A 25,122-nucleotide genomic window follows, 5' to 3' on the forward strand; every position below is an offset into this window, starting at 1 on the left:
TGTCTCTATTTTCTCGATGTATTTTGAAGTTAACTGGACGTACCTTTGAGAAAACGGTACTCTCGTTTCTCACTAAGCGTTCATTGAATTGCTGAGGATGTCTTTAAGGTGAAATGCTCATTTAAGTTGTACACGAAGCATTCCCGGATGCAGCTGTGTCTGTGTATTTCATTTATTAAGGCTCAGCGTGAAAGATGAAGCGTCTTTTAACGGTTTGGATTACCAAGAAGACATTCATCTTAATTACGACGTTGTGTCGGGACGTCGAATAGCGTTTCGAAGGATTTGCAACGAAAACCGCTGATTATTTGGTAGTGAAGCGGCTATCCTCGCAACGAGCTCCCATACATTTTGCGAGTAAAATGTACAGAGTGGTGGATTTCGTGGTAATTGATACCGATCAATGTTCGTTGGAAATTTCCACAGACAGGATCTGTTGTGGAAGGAGGATTATCATAAATCATCCTACGGATCTCGTAATTTTATTGGCTGTCGATGCAACTACATTTCAATGAAAGCGTTTGTGTAATAAACTATACGAAATACGAGTAGAAAGGAAAAATTGAAGTTTCTTTCCAGATTTTAATGCATTAGGTACGAAGCTCGAATTTTGTCATTACTATCACATGGAATTAATGAACTGTCAATCAAGAACCAAGCCTCTATAATTATTTTAATTCACTTTCTAATGAAATTTTATTTCTTTTTTTTCCGTGGATATAATCAGTAAAAATTGAAATTAGTATGCACGAAATTCAATTATGAGTATTTCTTCATTCTGTTTATTTATTGTGCACTGTATAATCGTAGAAGAAAGACGAGAATAAAAATAGTGTGTAAAAAAAAATACACATTTACGTAACGAAGATCGCCAGGCATTCAATAAAATTGGAGTTAGTTATTTTATCAATTTGAAAATTGATTTTATTTCGAGGCGGGGCCGAGATAACTGAAGAAATGCCGCAAATATTTTCGATGCCAGTGGCGATCTAGAAAAATACATCGTAAGAAGTTGATGCCACAAAAAATTTCCTAGCTCCGCGTCCTGACTGGGGCTATAAAAACAAGAAAACTGACCCACTTTTAGAAATACGACGCGGAACTCGGCCTCGATAAAAAGTTGCCGAATCAGCGCCCTCGACGATCGGTCGGAAATTAAATATTTAATGTATGCCTCCAGCTATTATTGTGGGCTGCGCGGGTCTATATAAACGATGACAGTTAAATGCTTTTAACGATACATAAAGGGAGAAAGAATACATTTTAATTTGAATCCGTGGAGGAAAAAGATTTATCCAATAAGTTGGTCGGTTACTTTTCAAGAATGAAACGTACAACAAAGTTAAAGATTTAAATGGATCACGATGCAAATAAAAGATCCTTTCGAATATATTTCTAATATTTTTATCAATTTATTGAAATTCTCGTAATGATTCATTGGGTAATGAAACAATTAAATGATGTTCTCAAAAAGCTGTTAATTGAAATAAATCGAAAAATAAAAAGTGTCGTGTCGATGGGATGGGAAATTAGCTTATTTATATACATTCAATAATTATCGAATATAAAATTGTTAACGCTATATACAACGATCATTCGCTTTATGATTTTGTCCATATTTCTCAAATTTAGTTTAAAAATAAATTCACATTTTATAATAATTCCTTCCGGGTTTTTAACATTAAAACTACGTAAGAAACCGTAACCCTAACCTTGCTGGAAAATCCATCAATAAAAAGCTTTCCTGATTCTTTTATTTTCAAGTTCCCAACCCTTAAACGAGTCGCGTGTTATAAACATCGTGCGGTCGGAATTAAAATTCTGGAGACGCGTCTGTGTGGGCGGTAATAAAATGTTCCTTTAAACGACTAAATACACGGATCGTTGGAATGTTCGAATACAAAGGGATTCGACGAGCGTTCCAGTTAAAACAAATTGCTGTTCGTACTGTTCGCGAGTTACGCGTTTGTCGTGTCGCACGCACGCGAGATGTGCAAGTTGGCGCGACGGGGAACGTGGTCCCAGTTCGCGAAGATTTGCCAGAGAAAGCAGCCTCGAAGTTTAAACTTCCGGAATGGCTGGCTGCTCGGCGAAACGACGCCTCTGCGGTCACGTACGTTTCCGCGTAGCTTCACGCACGTAAGTTCGAAGTAAGGTCACGGGGGAAGCCGGCTCGAACATTCGAGCGGCTCGATTTCGCGCCGAAAATTTACGTCGCGGCTGCGCTGGGAATTCTACGGCTTCGCGGCGTCGCTCCTTTCGAACGGGTTAGGGGGCGGGTTTTGTGCTTTTTAGCCACGTAGAGCGTAACGTGCGGTTACATCCGACCTGGTTGCTCGTCCCTGTGGCCGAACGTAGGAAACTGAACAGAAAAGGAGGGTGGTAGACAAAGCTGAGAGTTCGGTTGGTCGACTGGTACCGATAGCAGGTCGCGGGAATCCCCTTTCGCGAACCCTTTGCGGCCCGGAGTATTCCTGCAACTACTTTTTATTACCCGGTAATTAATTACAATGGGAGTTCCAACTGGGAAGCAGACGGCTTCTTCGCTTCCGTTTGTTCCATTTCCACCCCCGTCGCGTTTCCCTCTTGGTTTTACCACTTCTGTTTAACCTTTGCCCGCAACTGTTGTCCTACAGCGCTCGTTTCCGCGTCGGGCGATTTGGTCTGATCTCGTTCGCGCTTGTAATTTGATTTGGAACTTTTATAATTGTGCGATAATTTATTGCACGGTTCTGCGATTAGTTTATCGCGTGTCGTGGACAATATATTATTTTGATGAACAATGTGTTTACAGCTTTGAAAGTGATCGTCGATAGTATTGTAAAATAGATTAATGGTTTTTGTATATTTCTCAAACTCACAGCAGTGTTTATAATTCGTTTGTTTTGGTCACATGGTATATTACCTTTTTGTAATTCATTTCAATTCCATTTGTAATTTCTGCCATGTAAATATCGTTTCATTCGATCGTGCGGAGTCTACGATTATTCGAATGATATTTCGAGAAGATAGAAGAAAATGGGCTCCGAAACTCGAATTTTCGGAGCTAGTGGTATAATGCGTCTACTCGAAATGTTCGAGTATTCGAATCGATCGCAATATTCTGTTCGAGTACTTGATCAGTTCTACTGGATGGATCCAATGGCTGACTACATATTGTACGATACCACTTATTCTCGGTCGTTGCGCGCTGCTGTGGCTAGCTACACGCTGGAAAATTCTACTTATTTTTACTTCGTGCAAAAGAACCTAAAGACCGCTAATTTCTTCTTGTTAAAACCAATCATTATATTCAAAAAATTTAAATAGTAACTTAAAATAGGAAAGTTAAAACATGTAATTCGGTTAATATAAATATATATATAATACAAGGATTAATTTTGTATTACATAATATCATATAAAACTCAATAAAAAGATTGCTTTTAAAGTAATTGAAAAAATACTCTAGATATTATGATTTTTTTATCGAAACAACTAGTGGCCCTGTAGATTTAGCCAGTTATTGTTTAATGCAAGTATTAATTAATTTATAGATATTTCTGTAATTAAAAGGTCGTCTTTTTTATCATTTAATATAATATTTATACAACACAGTGTTAAAACAGCCTTTAACTTTGACTAGAATAATTTCTATTTCATCATAATAATAAAAATTTTGGAATTGTTTGGCAACAGATGTCTGATTATTAAATTCTTGTTTCCCTTTCTGTTACAGATCGACCCAAAAGTAGCGTTTCCAAGGAGAACACATCCAAAGGTAAAAAAAGTTTCAAATCTTTTAATCGCGATCATATAGAATTTTTGCGCACTATTTCATTACTCTACAAGGATAATTATCCTTAATGAATATAAAATTTTACAAGTTTGTACAGAAGCCAACGAGAAATATTTGTTTTTCAAACAAAAGTATGCATTTTTTTACATAATTAATTCGTTACGTCAGTCTGTATAAAAAAGGTATTACAAAATGCCCATTTAAAAACGCAATACTTTATGAGATATTTCATATTTTATAATAGGATATTACTTTATTCCAACAGGTGTTCCGACGTTTCACCATGAACGTCTAAATATTTTATTACTCGCTTCCTTACATTTTTCATTACATTCTTAAGTTGTGCAGCAGCTAGAATTGCACAACCAGTTTTAATATCAACTTTCGTATCATAAATTGAAACAAAACGCCGCGAAGACACTTTATCTTGTTAAGAACTCTACAAGAAAAAACGTTGACTGAGTCCTGATTGTGCAAACGAATTAATGCGTGGGACTTCGTCTGTCGAGTTATTTTTTTTTTTTTTTTGATCGTGGTTGAAAATAAACATAAAATATCTAATATCTCACAAAATAAAATGGTTTCAGTGGTTAGATCGTAATACTTTCATACGCGGAATGATAAGAAGTATCAGTTTATGTAAAACACTGCGTGGTCTAATTTAAAAAATAAATGCAAGTACTTATTACACTTGCATCGTTGCACCGATCTAGAAAATTGTGTCATCAAAAACTGGTCTCGCGTGAGAGATTTAACTTTTCCCTTTATGAATTCTTTGCATCTGCTTAGAAATGAGCTAGAGGTTGTCCTAGTTTTCAAAATCATCTTGTGGAGTACAAATATATGAATATCTTATTCGAGTACTAATATTCAAGTAGCAGTATGGAAATAGCCATACTCGAATGTGCACAATTTTTTCTCGTTTTTACCAGCTAAATACTCGCGTATAAGACACACTGATTTTAACATTAAACAAGTACATGTACAACATTATTCCAAACTGGATAATATTTATCATGAATTCTTGTTTGATTTTTGAACTAACGTTTATGCAATTGAAATCAAAATCTAGGAAATGTATGGGCGCATGTCATAAATGAACCTTGCATCACGGATTTACGGGTTAATTCATGCATTCTCGTTACACACGGACACGCATTATATTCGAGATATTACGGTAATAATATTTGAACAGTAATGTCTAGTAATATTCGAGTAACGATGTTTGATTATTTGTTAAATGTCCGAATGGTAAACTATTCGAATGGCTCTGTAATAGGAAGTCGAACGACGAAACAATGGGGAAAAGTGGGATTCGTAAAGGGAGAGAGTGACCAAAGGACCGCGACCGAAGAGAGAATAATAAAGCCGTCTCGTTCTCGTAATAAGAGCGATTAGATGTAATTAATTTCAAAACCGGGAATTATTTTCTCCCCCGCTCTACTTGGCGGGTGACTAACGGCCGAAATTCTCGCCGCTTCAGACTCCGCGCGGCGAGATGAGGAGGATGGGACGAGGACGGAACCGTATCAAAAGGGGAAGAGGCAAAGTGCAGCGGAGGGTGGGTCGACGGGGTCGCGTACGCGTGTGTATTCGCGCATAGGAGAAGGGGTGGTAGGAGAGGCGAGAGAAATTTGCGCGGCTTAATAATATAAATGCCAGGCACGCGAATTACCAGGCGAGTGACTGAATTGCGCTAATTTTAATTGTACCCTTTCCCTTCTTCCCTCTTCCGTGGACCCTAACCGTCTCCCTCCCCGCCCCTCTTCGTTGCTCGATGCTACGTCGATCCCGTTTCACCCGAGCTCTTTTCATCGGAGGCCGCCCCGTGTGTGTCCGTCTGCGCGGCGCTTGTTGCCGCGTCCTCGCGACATTTCTGCATTTTTACAAAAGCGGTCCGCGCCGTCGGCAATTTTATTTCATCCCGTCGTCGAAAGCCGGAAACGCATAAATTATGACACGACCAGGGGAATCACGATTCACCGCCGACCGACCGGTAATCACGTATCTGGGGTATTAACGAGCCGCGCGTTCGATCGGTCGGATTGCCTCGATGAAAATTTTGTTATTTCAGTTTCAAAGTCCCCCGTCCCTCCTTCTTCATCTATAACAGGCCCCCAATTTGCGCTATTATTCGATAGGAGAATGCGAGTGGCAATTTCGTCGATTATCATGGAAAATCACGGGGAATATTCCAAGACGAGTCGTTTCAAGGAAATAGATTTGCTGTTACTATGTAAAATAAATTAAAAGCTGCAGCATTCAGTAATATTCAATTAATTTTATCCGACCTTTTGCACTAGTGATATATTTTGAACTGTCGAGTGTCTTTCTTCATTCCTAAGGCAAATTCAAGCCAAGGTTAACACTAGGTTTACGGACACCCGTTGCGCATATTTTTATTATAATTCGCTACGTTGACAGTTGCATTAAAATGCATTTTTTTTTCTCTTAATTAGAGTATACAACCATATCATTACATCAATTAAATTCATAATTGCTAACAAATAATATTGATGAGTCCTATAACGTTAAGTTTAGAGTCTGAATTCGAACGATCAGTCGGATTGCCTCGATAAAAATTTTATTATTTCAGCTTCAAAGTCCCCCGTCCCTCCTCCTTCATCTATAACAGGCCCCCAATTTGCGCTATTATTCGATAGGAGAATGCGAGTGGCAATTTCGTCGATTATCATGGAAAATCACGAGGAATATTCCAAGACGAGTCGTTTTAACGAAATAGATTTGCTGTTACTATGTAAAATAAATTAAAAGTTTCACTATCGTTCGATAATATTCAGTTAATTTTGTTGAGAATAAGCATTGCATGCATGTATTTTTAATGAAAATTTGTATCCATTGGTACAGTCTCCTGAGGAGGACACTCGTTTATTGCATCCCCTGAGCGTCTCGTCTTTTTTCCCGGAGCCTCAAGCTCAGTTAGCAGAAAACCGTCGAGCTAAGAACAGCATTTTCGTTTTGTAAAACTACATCAATTAAATATTATCTGTCGTATTTATTTAGCAAATAAATATTCAACAAATTTGTATCCGACCTTTTGCAGTAGTGATATATTTTGAACTGTCGAGTGCAGCAAGGTTAATTCACGAATCACAGTATTTATCGATGAATACGTATCTTGTACCTATTCTCGCAACAAATTTAAATACGACATTTTTGATCGTGCATCAAATAATTTTAACAGTTTCGAGTTAGGTTAAAAATTGTTAAACTTGGATTAATTCTAAGTACAGAAACGGAAAAATAACAGAAATCGAAGCTGCTTATGAAAATTCGGTGCAGCCAATTTTCGACGGTTCTTCCGGGCGGCTCGTAGTGGGCGCGCGCGTATTTGAAATAAAATAACGACCATTAATCGCGAGATGGAAGTAACATATTTCGCCTGAACGCTCGGGGCAGCTGGAACGGGCGGTGCAATTTTCATAAAATGGCGTTGGCTGCGCTGGCCTCGAACCCTCTCTTCCTCCGTTCCTGCCGTCCCTCTTCGTCTGCCGCGGAGCTCGTTCGAAAAAGTAATACGAATGCACGCGTTCCGTTTCGAATTCGGGATCGGTGCCAGGAACTCCGCTCGGCCGCGCGTACGATACGATACTGGCACGTCTGGCGCGATCCGCGGCGCGATAACTCGACGCTATAATAGATGTCATCGTATAGTCATTCTTAAGGAAATTCCTTTTATATCGATATCGAATAGCGTATCCCGCTTAAAGTGGACGTAAACCGGGGAGCAAATCATACGTTCCCGCGATGATAATCGCCGTTAGACGAGTCGTACGCCGTCGGGGACTTCGATCCGGAAGCGCACCGGGGGTTTACGTTCTTTCGTTAAATTAGATTGGAAAGCGTTCAACGAGTCACTTCCACGGATTAAGGAAAGGGCACATTGTAATTGAGGGTTTCTATCGAACAATAACAGCGGGTGGGTTCTTCTGGATGAAAGCTCGAGCGATGAAACGTCAGAAAGTAATTGTAGAAAGGAAGCATCGAAGGGGCTAAGTGCCAAAATAGGATAGATTGAGATTTTTCCATAATTAGATTCTACGTACCGTTGCCAATAATCCCAGAAAGGCTGTCAGTAGTTTTCTTGTGATTGAAAAGAGTGCAGTTGGAGCAAATGTTATCCTCGATCACGATTTATTTAAAAAATAAATGCTCAAGGGCGCTTTGAATTAACCGAACTGTAAAAATATTTTGTTGTGATAAATGATATCTTTAATGTGGTATAAAACTTTGGGGAAGTTTTAGCGAATAAAATGAAAATGAAACTTTACCTTGCACTCCTGCCTCTTGACCTTCGTTTTGCTTCATAATCGAGATTTTATAATTTAAAATAAACTACGTCAATTCTATAATACAATTCAGGCTGGAACGATCGATTCCCTAACATTAAATTCCTTATTAAAATTCCTGAATATTTCCACTGGTAACGCTCGTAACTTTTTTCCAGCACGAAGGCAATAATGAGACTTTATACTCCCTTATTATAATACCAAATTTTTGACGTTGCAATAAATTTCTGCCTCTCCAACGGCAAGCATCCGGGCGTCGTTGATACGGTTGAAACGCAACTTTGACGTTTATTTAGACCCGATGCTGAACTTTGGTAGCGATATTCCTCGTCTTGGGTCCCTCAACGGGGCTCGAAATTTAGCGTCAAAAGTTCGTCAACCCCCAAAACACATGTTAGACCCGATGAACTTTACGGAGAAAATGGCTGTGCCACAAAGTTCATTGAAATGTCACCGAGTGTCCCTACGCTACAGCCTGTCGTAACAACCTCCTCGAGACCGCGTGCCGGAAGCGCTTTGTTACCGCACTTCCGGGCTAGCGGAAATGGCGCAATGTGCTTCCGACATGGTGGAAAAGTAGCGACAGTCATTACCGAGTCCTCCAGGAGCGCCTCAACGTTCCCCTCTGTTACTTTTCTTCATATTCCTCCTTTAGCCTATTGTCTATCGCGCTGAATGCACGCCAGAGGAAAGCGTCGAAAAGAGAAACAGAGCGAGACGAGAATCGTATAAGAAAAATATGTTGAAAGATTGAACTTAAAATCCTTAAGACATGCACACGTGACATAGGAGGGCTCGCTTGACTGACAGATTTCCACATGGTCGTGACAGTCACAGGCAATTCTCAATACGTTCGCCGCTGGCGGTTTATTTACTTCAGATATCAGACAGTGAGTTATACGTTTCATTCCGGGATCTTTCGTGCTGGAAAACATACATTCTTTTCTTCATACTTTTCGCTTCGATTTTGGGATAGATTAGGCTAGGGCTTCATAAGCTTCTAAAACGACATTTTTATTTCTTATTTTTCTTTGCGTTGATTTTGTGTTCTTTTATACTTAGCTACGTCCGGTTTACCTAACAATAACAATTTCAGCCATCGAATATGTTTGTCGCCAGAGCGGCGACATTGGAGTGCAAAAGGGCTAAAATTTAGAGAACGAAAAAATTAAATTGGTTAAACTTATTAAGACAATTAAATTGCTGTAATAAAATTCTCCGCGATTCTACTGGTAAAGGTATTATACAAACGAGAAAACTGCGCGTAAAAATCGTAAGGAAGTAATCGATCCGGCGTATTTGGCTGGTCTGGAAAAGTGTCGAGACTGTCGGGGTGGCTAGCGCGGCGCCTAAAGCGTAATCGCTGTCGATGGTGGCGTTCCCCTAACCAGGGCCAACGGCGGTACGGGGTAGCAATAGCGTCAGCATAATATCCACTTGTTACTGAGTAGCGATACGTACATATAGAGACAGGCGTATACGCGGGACATTATTCAGACCGCCGTTACCTCGAAAACGTGGGGCGTTGAGAGCAGGGGCGAGAGAAGGATGGAGATACATGTGCAAAAGGATCAAGGTTTGAGAGGGCCGCGAGGGAGGGCAGCAGAGAGGAGGGAAACGGGAGAATGGGGAGGCGAAGGAAAGCCCAGGAACAGAGAATAGAAGGGAGAAAGAGAGCTGTGCCACGTCTCGCGTAACGAGCTGCCGGCTCCCTAGGGTGTTCAGCTCCTCTACGCTCACCCCTACCGGTTCGTCTCCTCGTCTAGTATCATCTCTACCTCCGGTGCCCTCGCAACCGCCCACGTACCTTCTTTCACCAGAGTCGTTTTATTTCCTTCGTCGAGTGAGATACCCAGCTAGTCGACCGGTCGTTGCCGTTTGTGGTGTATCAACGGTGTTCGTTCCCTGATCCACCCTGGCGGGGGTGCCATTCCGCGACCGCTTCCTTTCGTCCAACATCGCGTCCACTGTCCGTTGATCTATTCTCTTCCGTGTAACTCCGCGGAATTATTGCTAGAAATTATAGCCGCTCCACCATGGTTCCATTTATCGTCATGGAGGGTCCAGAGTTAGGCAGTAGTTCATTCGAATAATAGAGAACCAACGGTAAAATTTGAAATATGTAATTCGTGATTAAAATTTTTATTTTTAGTTTTTGCCAGGTCAAGGTTTTTTCGATGTTACATCCCCTTTGAGGAAAAGTATCAAACACAAAAGTTTTTTGTAACTAGCTTATTCAAGGCCTATCACCCCCGTATCATTAATCACTTCTAATTTGCATATAATTCGTATCGCCTTTTTCGAGGGTCGCAACAGGGTGACTGAAAAATAGAACGCTGTTCAGGCATTCCTTTGGAGAAAGTGTTTACAATCACCAGGTTGTTTAAAACAGAAATAATAAAATTAAAAATAGGAATCGTTTTAATAGCGATGTAACAACGAATCGTTCGTTAGAGGCGATCGTTTTATCGAGACTGGTTTTCGCAGCGCGAGGAATCCTAGTCGGTCGGTTTATACAAGCGCGCGGCCGTTCCCTGAGATTCGCTCGGGGCGAAATCTCGAGGTCAAAGCATTAAAGGTTGTAAGGATCGCTAAAGTTCGCGCGACAGCGTCGAGCTTTCCCGAAAGACCAATTTGCGATTCCGAGTAGAGCAAGGACCCACGACTACACGTACATCCTTTGGATACTTTCGGTTCCCATTTCCTTTCTCGGTGGGCGGGTCAAAAGAGACCTGTTACATTCATCTTTCGGGACTAAATACGCTCCCTGGCAAACTCCCTGGCCGGCATTAGAGCGAAATCCCATGCATTTTATACGCGGCTAGGTTATTCAAAGCGACGGCTCGTTGGTTATACGGGGTGTGTACTCTGGAACACCCCCTCCTCCACGGTTCACCCGTGGCACCCTTGTGGACACAGTCCAACCCCGAGGACCTTCGCAACCTTCCTCTGAAACATCGGGCTCGGTCTTCTTTCGTCTTGCTGGCCAGCGTGCCCACTTTCCCTTCAGCGGCGAGCCTCCCTCCCGGCTATACGGACCGACAGCCTAGAAAAGGGGGTCGTAGCCGCGAGGGGAGGGTATGTTTGCGCGTCGTAAGTGGCGTCCAATGTCTGTACAGTGTTCTTTGTCCCTGAAGGTTTCTACGGCCGGAGTCAGGGATCATACGCGCCATTCGGTGACAGATACCGCAGGATCCGAGTGCATTTATGGCTGGGCTACTTCGGATAGAAGCAGGCAACGGTAGGAGGTGTAATGTTATCGTTTAGCGGAGAAATATCACGTTCCGCGAGACGAGGACAGGCAGCAGTAAAGGCGATGTCTCTTCTCGTTACACGACACGAGTCGCGTCCTTGAAGCAAACCCGAATAAGGGTTGCCAGAATCTTGGCTAACAAAAAGTCTCTGCTACGCCGATTTGTTTTTCCCGTCCGTTGGTGACATTTGTCTCGCGTACAGCTTAATAACGACTGCGTTTTCTGATCATAGATATTTAAGAGGGTCACCGGCTCGTCGTTTAGCGATATGAAAAAGTTCGGTATCTCGAGTTATCAAAAGGTACGAACCGATAATCTCTCTTTTATCCAGGTCTATTCTGACTGGAGGGTCGATCGTTTCGAGGCTCCAGATTGAAATTCGTAGCTCGACCGAGCGCAAAGCACTTTAATGCTCTCCCTTCCACCCACCCTTTGGCCCCCGCGCCCCCCGCTCTTCTTTTCCTCCTATCATGCGGATTTCGAGGTGATCAATTTTATTGCCCTACCCGATCTCCGCTGGTCCTTTTCCTCGACTTATACAATCGCTTCTGAAAAACATCCGGATTTAAAATCCGTACCCCAGAATACCGACGGTGTCTTTTTAGTACCAATTGATTAAAAAGTAATAATGCTCTATCAAGAATAACGTATCCTGTCGTCGATGCTTCGAATGGAATCGGCGTCAAGGGCAATATCGATAACCGATAAATACCTTAGTAAATATCGTTTTCTAAATGGATTTCTTATGCGTGCATTTCGTGGCAACGAAAGTAAAATCATTACACTGTTTGCTACTTTCTATTCTCGAGTGTCTTATAATGAGAAAAGTTGATTTTATTAAAATGAATGCATGTTTTTATTAAAAAAACAAATGCATATTGTATTGGCAAAAATTGTATCGTTTAAAGCTGGTCACCGTTGATTTAACTTTTCCATGTATCAATATTTTGTATCTCCGTTTAGAAGGTAGCTTGCCCTAATTTCTAGGATCATCCTGTATACACATATGTGTACGTAAACTTTGTGTAAATCGAGCAACTTTACTCGATTCATTTAGTTACGTCTGATCGATTGACTTTTTGGGTCACCGTTTCCTTGAATAAACACGTAAAGCAGTGAAAACCTGGGCCCTCTAGCTCAATCAAGTTGATCAGTTTAGACCAGGAATCGATAAACCACAACCTGTAGGTTAAATCCAGCTGTCTATTATTGTTCAGCTCGCGACGTAACAATGATTTTGAAATTTTCGTAACACAAAATTAACGTTGCAGTATTCATCGTTAATTGTCTGCGAGAGAAAATGATAAACTTCTAAAGAAAAAGAAGGCGTCCGCTAGTTAACCTCCGCTAGCAAGTAATGATTCTCAAAATGAACATCGCTAGGTTAGCAAGTTCATTTCTCGTACAGCGAAAACGAAATTCGACACCAGCGTTTACACAGCGATGTGACCGAGTCTCGGAGTCGCCTTTATCTTTCGCCGACAACAAAAGAAAAGGACAGTAATGAGTGAGAAAAAATGAACGAAGAAGAAAAGGATAACGAGTGGAAAGGCTTTTCACAAAGCATTGTGTTTCACGCTTCGCAGGGCTCCAAGCGAGGCCCCCCAAGTTGAAAGGAATAGAAACGTTCAATTTACGAATCACAAGTTCATTTTAAGAATCATTACTGTACTCAAGAAACGTTTTGTCTCAAATGGAATTGCGTGAAAGGGTCACGTTATCGCGGTATCTGGCGATTAACCGTTGTCCGAATGCCCTGGGCATGAAACGGTCCCAAACGACTCCGGTTTCTGAACGAGCCGGTCAGCGTTTGTCCCTCAGCAACGAAATAAATCGTCGGGTTAATCTTCGACGGAACTTTCTAAACAGCGCTGTCTCCGCGGTGGGGTATCCTTTGACCACGGATCACACGGTGGCTGCCACCTGTCGCTACCGACAGTAGTTTCTCGGCTGGCGGGTAGACGGGAGCCTCAGATATGTTGTGTCGCATTGAGATAAGCTAAGCTCTCGCGTGATGGAGCAGCCCGTAAACTCGGGGAGCCACGCCATGATGCCACCGAAATGGCTGCTAGATAATGTATAGGTATACGTGATGCGCGGCAGCCCCTTACTCTCCATCGTCGACTCGTGTACACGGATACACCCACGTACCAGTTCGCGGTTTACGCGAATACGTGAACGCGCTCGCGAGCGCGCTAGCGTACCACTTTTACGCTTCCATCGTCGCCCACCGCGTACTCGTTCCTCTTCTATCGCGGGTTTTCACGCAAACACGTACCACCCTGTTCCGTCTTTCCATCGTTTCCCGGTTCAGAGAGAGAACCAGCTATTTTCGGAGCGACACTTCACTTCGTGGATACAACTACCTGCGGTTTAGAGAAACGAGCCCCGGTTGAGCTTCCGGCGTGACGCTCCCGCCAGATTTTTCGGTGTCGCGAGGCGCGCCGCTTTTGTTCGGCAAACGTCGTTAACCCCTTGGTTTATACACTAGGGTAGTCCCTGTTTCTCGACTTTTGGCTCTTCTTTATTTCCCGGCGCCGAAAATTCCGGCACTCGGCGGGAAAATTTATCCTACGAAATTTTACAACGATAACCGTAGTTTCAAATTGGAACGTTCGTAATCGCATTCCGCCATTCTAGAAGCATCAAATAAAAGCACAAATTCTTAAAAATATAGTAGCAATATATAAACAAGAAATATAAAATTTGCGTATTTTTTATTTTGTAATTGTAAGATTTCTATATTTATAATCTTGACGATTCTAGGATGAAAATTGTACCAAACATGACTTACATATAAATAATTTTGAGTTAAACCAGCTATACTTTGAAGTGATACCAAAAATAACGAAAAGAAATGTTTTAGCTACTTGAAAAGAAACGAAAAGTTATGACAGTGACGATTAATAGAAAGAGACACTCCCGACGAAAAGTATAAAATATATCCAGTTAATATAGAGTTCAAAAACATCTTTTACAGAGACTTTATTAAATCTCACCAAGTTTCAGTATTAAATAATGTTCCACGGAGAAGTTCCTCCCTGTGTAAACCGAGGAAATCCAGTGTGATGAACGTCACAATCTTCAGACTTAATATTCCGCATCTTCTTTGACGAAATGCACATTGTTGAATGACGTTTACTGTTAGTTAGTTCACATTCATTACGTTTTCGAAAGTTTGTAGTTCAAAGTTGAAGCAATAACATCTGCCCTTAGGGCGTCAGAGTCTGGTGCTTGTCGCGTTGGTTTAAGTCATTCATACCCCCTCCCATTCTCCTATCTCTTACAAGTTGTGTGCAGTAGCTAAGCACAATAACTTCAATGTTTTCCGCCCAGAATTATAAGTTGTAACTTGTAGTGTATACACGATTCCGAAAGTTACGATTCAAGTCGGAAGTGAAACTTGCATTTTGTTAAGAAACACTTTATGTCTTCCCTCGACGATAGCAGAAGCGTACATTATTTTCTTGAAATTGTATATTAACAAATGAATAGAATATCGTTGAAGAATTTCTATAATTTAGTTACTTTCATCGCATGGAAGATTTCATTTCCTCCGAGGACATAATACAACTCAATTTAAGCTGGGTATTATATGAAATGTATACAATTCTATACTACAAAGATCTTAAAGTTGTTCAATGAGACTCTCATAAGTAGAAGATCTTCTAAAGAAGATTGTAGTAAATATCTACCTTGCAGTAAATATTTGTCTCTGTATCTATCGAGACTGAAAGAATATTTATTGTCTTTTAGGGATTCGTGTTTCCATAAGCTTCTCGAATCAACACGCAGTGGACTAGAATTTATTTATGGATGCGCCAAACATAGTCGACAGATATTTATTCTATTTATTTATTTAACATCCTTATTCCAGAGAATTTTATATAGCTTTGCATAAAAGAGTTCATTCATATCGAGAAACGAATGACGGTAAACCATGGCTGAATCGTTGTTTTCCACAGAATATATTTTGTCCCATTTCTTTTGATTTGTATAATATACGATCATTTCAATAATTGAGTTATCATTGAATTTATCTAACTCTGGGTAGTAATGCGTTAATTTTCCATCGAATTACGAAATAGGAGTTCGATCGTAAAACGTTTACCACCGAAATTGTTTAGTGAAACGAACGAAGTGATTCCGACGCGAGCCACGTTAAGAAATCATTTTTCATTAGAAGCGTTTGCAATTTCGTCGGAATGCTCGATTCCGTGCGTGCGGGCTCCGCGAGCGTTAACATTTTCGTTCGAATGATTTATAGTCCGCGGCAGCGGCACGATTTTTCCAGGCGTGCTCGCGCGGGACCCCGTAGAACTAGAAGTTTCCTGCGAAAAATCCAGCAACGCGGAATGCAAATTTCGCAAAGCTCGCGCGGGGGTTCGTGCCCGGGCCGCTTTCATCTGAGATTTTAAAACCGAGTATCCGAAATAGATCACGGCTCCCGTACACGGCCGCCGTTTCCACAAAGAAAACAAATTACACCGCGTTTAATGGATACCTCATGAATATTCAAAAACTTCGCCGTTATACCTGTTGAGCGCCGCCAGTGCCTTCAGGCTTATATTCGTTCCCTTATTCTTTTAATCCTGCCACTCGCGTTCCGTCATCGCGATTACATCACCTCCTCGATTCTTGTCGCTCGTAAATCTCCCAGGGCCTCGCTCTGGCCGACGTATTTATTGAATTTAATAAATACCTGTAATACGTACCAGGGGGAGCGCATACAAGTGTACAACAGTGAATTATAACGAAACGAATTTTAATATAGTTTCTTCGAGGGTGAAAATACAATGTTAGGCAATACATAATCAACAATATAGAGAATATTAAGGGTAAAAGTGGACATTCAGTGAGAGTGCATATAATGAAAATCTTTCGATTATTAGAATTAATAGTTTGACTGATGAATGTATATTTCAATGTTTCCAGTTCTGAATCACTTGCGAAAGTGTATGAGCATGAGCTCTACTTCAGAAAAAAGTTTCATTGAAATATATTCACTATTGTAGGAGTTATGGTCGTTTGAAAATTGGACCATTTTTATGGGGTTATATATTTGTTACTTTACGGGGTTGAGAAAGAATTTTTCGAATATTCTTGGAATTTCTACATATTCTTCACTAAAATACGCGTTGTTTGCATTTTGAAATATCAAAATCATTCGATCTGTTCAGGAGTTATGACATTTTAAAGATTCGTGTGAAATTTCGGGGAAACATTTCTGACCACAAACTATATTTTCGGTATGGAATTTTTTTCTCGAAAGTACGAAGGATTTCGGGGGCATATCTATTCACCAAAAATGATTGTGATTAACCCTTGCAACCGAAAATAATTTTTTTAGAACGATTTGAAACTTTTCAATTTCGCCGAATTTCAGGAGAATCATCATTCATGATCAGACATATTTTCGGTAAGGAATTTTTTTCTCGAAAGTGCGTAGGATTTCGGGGGTATGTCTATTCACCAAAAATGATTGTAATTGACCCCCGCAACCGAAAATAATTTTTCCATGAATAATTTGAGATTTTTTAACGTTTTAATAACTTTTTAACGAAGCCTCAATCAACACATTGATATTCTTGACTTTCGTCTTATTTTGGCCTTCAGAATCTCCCATTAATATTTTTCCCAGGGGTGGTCGAACACCCTGTATATCTTTCCTTAAAATCGAATATGAACTAAAGTAAATAAATATAGCTCTATTCACGCGACTCTTACCTTGAATTAAAATAGTATTAAAGCAACGCGTGTTGTGCTGGCCTCCGTAAATCAATTTTTGTCAATTCGTCGAAACATCGCGAATCGTAGTAACCTAACCGCGTACGCGTTCGCTCTTTCGCCGCAGGTCTAATATACTTAACAGCGTCGTGCTTTAACGACGACTTAACGATAGCGAGGCGCGCGATGGACGGCGGTGCATCGCGAACAAAGCTCGGAACAATATGACGGCACACAGGTTCGTCTCTTCGTCATGCTCGCTCGCACGCTTCAATCCGAGCCCGGCGGTCTCGAAAAGCTTTTCAGTTTTTGCCTAGCGCGCTTTTTATCATCACATTGAATCGACATGTAGAGAGAGAGAGAGAGAGAGAGAGAGGAGGGACGAAACGGAACGTAGTGTGCGCGCGTGCCTCTGTTCTTTCGTCGACTTGCAGCTAGCGTTTCGCCCCCCCTCGCCCGTCGTTTCTTTCTCCGGCCAGCGCTTCGCCCCCCCTCGTCCGACGCTCCTTTCTCGAGCGTTGGCGTCCTTCTCTTTCGCTCTGTGCGTTACCGACGCGTGTCTCAGCGTTGCATCACGGTGAATGGGTCTGGTAATTGCACACTTAATATTTCAGGGCTTTCTCCGTGTAAGCATGTAAAAAAAAAAAAAAAAGAGTCCGCGATTTAGACCTGTGAAGCGAGCCAGTCCCTTCCATGACGTTCCTTCCTTTCACAGCGCTATCTTTCTTTCTTGCCGGTGTTTGCGATGCACTGACGAAAGTAGCAAAGCGGAAACTCGTTTCTCTCGCGCGCGCCTGTCGCTTTATCCTGTCGCTCTTCAGTCTTACTCTCCCTTTGCCGCGTTCGCCCGTGCCCGCTTTTCGCTTCCCGGAAAGCTAAACCTCGCGTGCCTGGACGATTTTTCGCGGAACCGTTTGGCGTAGCGTCGCCGGGAACCGAGAACGATAAAGGAACGTGGAAATATCAAAAGTGGTTTCGTTGAGCGTCGTCTGGCTTTGCGTTTCGTTTCATCGAAAATCAAGCGTTCCGTTCTTGGACGGAATAATCTCCGAATGGGGCGCAAGGAGGACTCTCTTCTCGAGACTCTCCTACCGCTTGGCGATTTATTCAAATAAACGGGGAGTGTCCGACCGATCTGAGTAATTGAATTTAATTTTCAGTTTGTATCTAGCTAGAATAATTCTGACGTTTCGAACAACATTGAAGAGTTCGTAAATTTGCGGAATGTTGGTTTGAACAATTCGTTAATTCGTTAAATAACAAAATTTGTTACTGGTTGTTTGTGAATAAAATTCACTCTACTCTGTAGTATACATTATGCGACGTGTGTGCTCATGTGCGATTTAGGTGGAGCGGCTGAGAACCCGAAACTTAAAGTAAAGTCAGGAAACGGCAGGAAGGTCAAGTCGTGCCAAGATCTTTAAAGTATTTTAAGCTAAAAGAATATGTTTCATTATACTGCATTCTGATTGTTACACAAATTTATAAAACAACAATATTAAGTTTAACAGTAAATTTAATACGAACGATATTATTTTTACGTCTGGTAGGACCTTCATACATTTTATGCACCTGGTGGCACAAGCAGAAATATAGTCATTCTACATGAGACAATGATCGAAAATATCAAGTCTTTCCTTTCTAATTAATTCATGTTGAAAATTCATGGGGCATTCGTGCGTCTGAATAAGACTTGTACAGCATGTCTGACTAATATTCGTTATTACTACTTGCATTGGGTATTTTTAAAGGTTTGTGATGGTACTATATTATTTGATTTAGCTAGTTTCAGCTAATCAGAAAATGGTAAATTAACAAATATTAGATGATAAAAATAAAGTAAAAAATCAATGTTTTGAAATATCAAAGTAAGTAGAAATAACGAGTATTGATCAGACATGCTCGCCTTTCGAATTTTCTTTATAAATTTTTTATTTTTAGCTAAAATTCTTCAACTTTCTTTCTAATTAAAATAACTAATTCATCACCTATAGTTTAATATTTTATACTTTCGATTTTATTACAATTCGTTCAACCGTAGCGTAGAACTACTTAATTCATCTTTAAAATAACTTTATGTAATTTTATGCCTTTGTAGTGTCAAAAATGACTCATATACCGAGTTGAAAAGTTTTTTGCTTGTGCAATAATACCATTAATTAAATTACCTTTGCTTTTTCTATCACTGGTCTTTCCATTAGATACACAATATAAGAATTAAAATTCCCAAAGCAGTTACGTTCGTACAATCCATTTAAAATCGTCTCGATATTTTGCGAAGACACAAGTACCAACAAAAGCACGATTTCCTTGCATCTAGAATGCATCGTTAAATGCACTCGAGTCGCGGTGCATTCGAGAACGAATAATGCGAGCAAGAACAGGGGAGAGCGCTGCGTAACTTTCCGGTGATCGAAGGAAAACTGTTCTTTCGAGTAGAAACTATACCGCGTTCCCGTCGCCTGATAAGGGACAAAGGGTGTCCTAATGCGAGCCGCCGGACAAAGCGCCATTTCGGGGTTCTCTCCTTCCGTCGGATTGCGCGACAAAGGCTGCCGCGATCTCAATCACAAATTGACAATAAAAAATGTCCAATTAACCCGAGAAGCTCGAAGGATAGAATCGACTCGAATTGACTCGGAACCCCCCTCCTCGTCGCCTGTGCTATCAAACGTCTTTTCACCGCAATGGGGAGGGAGCGTTGAGAGAGAAATAGAGAAGACAGAGGGTCCGTACGATGGGTAGGAGAGGAACGAGGCAGAGGGAAGGGAAGAGCTCGCGTGAAGTTGGAAGCAATCGAGAAGGTTTAATCCCACTCGATTGCGTTCCTTGCCCGGCAACTTCAGTTCTTCGCCGCCCACTTCGCCCTCGCGTTTCATCCCCTGCCCCGAGCCCAGCCACTTTTCCCCTTTTGCTACAGCAAACGGCGGCCGTGTGTGTGGGTGTTCGCGCCCGTCTCGATGTGTAAAAGAGGAGAGTCCTTCTTTTGTTCGCCCGCTATCTTCGTGCATTCCCGTAGCGGTCGTATAGAATCTTGAATCTGAGTACGAGCCCGCGCCGCACTCACACACCTGAGAGGAACCGTCTCTTCCGACGACGGTCACAAAAGGTGCTGTCTAGCGAGCCCCGGCAGTCGACTGCATCGGTATTGGTGGCGGTGATGTTCGAACGGTGGAGGGGGTGAGACCGCCTCGTAAATATTCTACGGCCAATTTCCCGTTGTACGCGAATACAACGGGTACCCGGCCGAACGAATCGCGCGAGCAAGGGGCCAGGGAAAAGTCGAGACATCGTCGGAGATATTTTTCACCTCGCGCGACCGAACCCGGGGATTTCCGTTTATCTATTGTCGATGAATTCCTGCGGGGTCGTAGAGAGTTTTCTAACCCCCCGCCACCCACTCGAAGCCGCGAAATCGAATTGGAAATCTAAGGCTGAAAAAAATTATTGAATGCCACGCGAAACGCCGGCCTCCGAACTTTTAGTCGTCTGGTTGAGTCGAATTTCTTTTTTATATATCCTGAAATTGTGTTTAGAAATGTTTATTTTACTTAAATTCTTTTATTTGAACTATTTATTGGAGTAATGCAGAAAATACCGTTTGATAAAGAATTTTTTAGAATGTTTTTTACTTCGTTCTTGTTAAAAGTCAAATGTTGATAGAATTGTAATTGAAAATAGTTCCCTACGAAAAAATGTTATATGATCCCGATTTATTTTTCTGCGCTGAATACGCTTTATTTTTCTTCTCTTTCTAGCTGGTGGTCCATAGTTTGAGAAACGTTGTTTCATACTATGCGTAGCACGGTTTACGCGCGACCCGTTTCTAGCTGCCGCGCGCTTTTAATGGCGCTCCGTTAAACGTAGTTTCCCGTGCACGTTGCAACTATATAATTTAGTTGATATATGCATGTGGTCTGATTCGAATAGGAAGGACAGTCCTGACAGATCGATCAGCCGACGCAGTTCAATTAAAGCTTCGTATCCACGTGTTTTAGTTCTTCCAACAGTCTGTTCAAACTATCCGATATGTGTCATCGTGCTAATGTAAACTTTACTCCTGTGATGGAAACCTAGTTAATCGCGAACGGTACCGATTTATTGCATTCGTATTATACAACGATACTTTCGGGAAGTGGGATGACAATTCTACGCGAGCGTTTAAATCGCTTTTCGTCGAATAAAATTTCATTTATTCTAAAGTAGAGAGTTGTGAAACAAATACCATAATGGAAAATATATTTTTACAAATATCACGATTTTTATATGGATACTAATCACTGTGAATATTTAAATTGCTTGCTGGCCTCCGTCACAGTGCTAAGAATATGAAGTTAGAAAAACACGTAAAATAATAAAACACAATATTAACTGTTAGGGTTAAATCTTCTAATTGAACTTTAATTTTATAAGTGAAACATAAATATTAGACTATTAGATACTGGTCAGCTTCATATTTTAACAATATTAACTGCTAGGGTTAAATCTTTTAATTGAACTTCAATTTTATAAGCGAAAGGTGCCTCATAAATATTAGACTATTACATACTGCTCAGCTTCATATTTTTATAAATATCACTATTTTTATACGGATACTTATCATTGTGAATATTTAAATTGCCTGCTGGCCTCCGTCACAGTGCTAAGAATATGAAGTTAGAAAAACACGTAAAATAATAAAACACAATATTAACTGCTAGAGTTAAATCTTCTAATTGAACTTTAATTTTATAAGCGAAAGGTACCTTATAAATATTAGACTATTAGATACTGTCCAGGTTCCGCAGGTGTAAGGGCGACTAGAAATTGCTTGAGCCGTTGTATCGATTACGAAGCTTCTTCGAAATTAGATTGCGCCCGATCGAGGCGTGGTCCTCCTTCGGGTTCCGTTCGCGCAACCGACAAGAGTCGCGTTGTTCGTTCACCGAGCGTGGAAATTCCTCACGTCGCGCGCGGGACGGGCGAATTAATCGCAAACGAATTTATCTTTGACGCTCCGGGTTAAACTAAAACGCCCAGATATTACGGGGAAGTAAGCTCGTTAGAGGGTTTACAGCATCACCGGTGCCTCGACCGCCCCCACGCCCCTCCTGTATTTCTCGCGTAGGTGGTAGTAGCTTGCGGTCTGGTAACCGCAGTCTCTACTGCGCTGTCGGTTGCGGATACCTCAGCCTCGTGTGCAACCTCGCGTCTGTTTTGTGCAAAGGGCTTTCAAAAACCGCGACTGCCGAACCGTACCGACTCCCCCAAGAACAGACGCCAGCGGTACGACGTGCCAGAGGCCCCTCTAAAGCACCGTCGAATACACTTTGACGGGCACGCGTTTTCGATTAAGCTTGAAATCTACTCTTCAGGCATCCCGGTACACTAATCTGCCACGTCGATGGAACTACTTCCTCGAATTTAACGTCTTTCGCTGTTGCGTCAGCCTTGGCCATTCCACGTGTCGCGCCTGAAACGAATACTTCCAGACCCCTCTCCATTTTCGAAGATTCTCCGTCGCCATCTTCCTCCGAAGATGGCTTTCGAAGCATTTATACTTCGGAAACATGAGTGTGCTTGCAATATTCCGAAAACATAACCTTCGATGCATATCACTTTGTTGGTTAGCTTCATATTTACGAACATCTAAAAGATTAGAAAAATAAGAATTTAATCGTTCGCCCTCGTTACTTCAACTAAACTCTAAAACTTGTATTTTTCTATCGATTCGTATATCTTGGAGATATGATGGTTCTTTCAGAATTTATTCTCACAATTTTAATTCGATATAGAGTATACATCTGTCTTGAATGTTTTGTAAAAGAGAGGACCTAAAATTGATACGTTCTCTCGATTTAACTATTCCTACGTAAACAACTTTTAAGATCATTCACGTGAAAAGTTGAAAAAATAGATATTCTCGAATTACGAGAGATCAAAAATGTTTAACGAGCTCCAGTTAGAATTAGCAATTTTCCATCGCGTCGGAGTAATATTAGACCAGATCCCTGGATGTTAGATCCTCGTAGTGCGACCTCAGGAAGATAGAAATATAGAAATTTTCGGAATTGGATCGTCGAGACAGGCTATGAATTCAATTATCGGGAAGCAAGCGTATTTGTGCACCTTCGCCTCCAATCCCTTTTCGCTGCTTGGCCCGACTAATCAGTAATTAGAATCTGTGGATATACGTGCGTCTATCCCTTCATGGCAGACCTTCCGCGCCGCGTGCAGCCCTCCCCGTAGACCCTCTTCTAGACTGCTGATTAATATTAACCACGTTAGTCGTGCTGTTGTGATTAATATGACGTATCGATCGACGTTATCTAAGTGAATAATTAATTCGAGATTGTACATGCAGTCGGCGCGCGCGTATAGTCGTTACGCAAGGGGCACGTTTCCGTATCGTCTTGAATACACGTGTGTCTGCTTGACACACTGAGTGATTCGGATTTGGCGTCGTGGAAATTTCAGCGTGATTATTATTGCGACGACGTGTAACGCGTGCAATGAGTTCCATTGTTGTTATGCGAGAGCGTGGAAAACAGTAGACGAAATTAAATTGGTTAAAATGTTTTTCCTTCCTCTTAAGCTTTGGTTAATGTTTCTTATGAATTTTTTATTTAAATGCTTGTTAGACTAGATATTAAAATAGTGAGATTTATGTTATGAAACTATACTTTCCTATTGAATAATTTGTTGAAATTGTGAATCTTCTAACTTTTTTTAATGTACATTGATAAGATCGACACCTGAGAAACTCGGTACGACAGAAGGTAGTGTAAGAACCCTCAAACAAATAACGACGTTCTCGGTCCGAGAATATTCAAGAAATTCTCAAGATGTAATACTGGTATTTTCGAACATAACTCGCTTACTTTCACAGTCGTGTTCGAGAAAACTATTTTCGTATTCATTTTCGAGCTGTAAGAGCATTTTCAACATTTTTTCTACAGGCCTCTCTTGACATTCGGATTACATTTATGAACCTTCTCAAAATGACGTTTCAAGATATTATCTAAATCAGTGTCTTTAAAACCGTCTGCTAAATAAAAGTTTATATTAATCAGAGAAGGATCAAGGTATTTTGTAGAATATTTGATAGCACTTTCAGTAATAATTCCTTAGTACAAAATCTAATGGAGGCTTCAAGACATTGACAAATTTATTCCAATCTAACTTGTTTCAAAACACTCAAAAGGGTTGTATTAATATTTTTAAACGTATCTAAGAATTCCCTATACAAATTCGTGTGCAAATTCTGTCGATTACATGATTCTGTTAAAATTCGATATCTCTGCTACAAACACGTTGACCCATAACGAATGACACACGAGTTACAACATAGATGTACATTCCAAGAGATTGCAATGTAATTTAGACTCCACCGTTTCAGTGTCTCATACCGCGAGATACAATTATAATCGTTGATATTCAACGAACAAACTCATCGAGAATACGGTCTAGGGACTTAGGTTGCGCGACAAATTATCAGAAGCCATTACTCCAGGGATACTTAACGTCAGAGGAGGCGCAATTTCCGGCGGCAGGATTAGAAAATATCCGTCGGTGCTCCCAAACGAGCGATTCGTTTTGGGGCAGTCGTTGGCGGGCCACGTGCAACACCCACAAACTCCACGAGGGCGGTCGTTCACGAGGCTTCCAAGGAATGACCATTATGTCCGAGGAGCGTGGCGGTGGCTCGGTCGGCTTCGCACGAGCGACCAGCTAACCTGGGGAGGCCAGTTAAAACACGTGTTCGCTCGTCGGCATAATGGTGGCAATAATTCCTCGGCCGTGAAATAAATTCTCCAATAATAATTCTCTTCTTGCGCCGCCGTATGTAGCTAACGTACTTAACTGGCCGCGATTTATCATTCCCGCGTTCGCGCCTTGCCACCCCGTCGCGCCTTCCGCCTCCAGGGCCTTCCTTCTTTGGACCACCGGGGATGTGCTCGAAGAATCTTACAATTCGCTTTTTTCTCGAGGCTTCAACACTTTCAGCTTGGCTGGCGAGGTGTACGAACCTTGCTAATTATTTAAATATTTTTAAGCAGGGTGTGTTGTGATTA

The 25,122-nt window shown here is 41.3% G+C and overlaps 1 protein-coding gene across 7 annotated transcripts in view; it reads left to right on the forward strand.

Annotated features, from left to right (window-relative positions):
- Rbp6 (RNA-binding protein 6) overlaps nucleotides 1-25,122 on the forward strand; it is a 1,141,481-nt gene that overhangs the window by 720,352 nt on the left and 396,007 nt on the right. For all 7 annotated transcript variants that reach the window (XR_013079560.1, XM_076763808.1, XM_076763806.1 and 4 more), the window contains exon 5: nucleotides 3,718-3,759. Coding sequence is in view for 6 of the 7 variants with exons in the window: in XM_076763808.1 (XP_076619923.1) it covers nucleotides 3,718-3,759 (42 nt within the window). In the remaining variant the exon portion in view is untranslated. The remainder of the gene's footprint in view (nucleotides 1-3,717; nucleotides 3,760-25,122) is intronic.

The sequence above is a fragment of the Colletes latitarsis genome, chromosome 4, assembly GCF_051014445.1.
Source record: "Colletes latitarsis isolate SP2378_abdomen chromosome 4, iyColLati1, whole genome shotgun sequence".
Classification (NCBI taxonomy): Eukaryota; Metazoa; Arthropoda; class Insecta; order Hymenoptera; family Colletidae; genus Colletes; species Colletes latitarsis.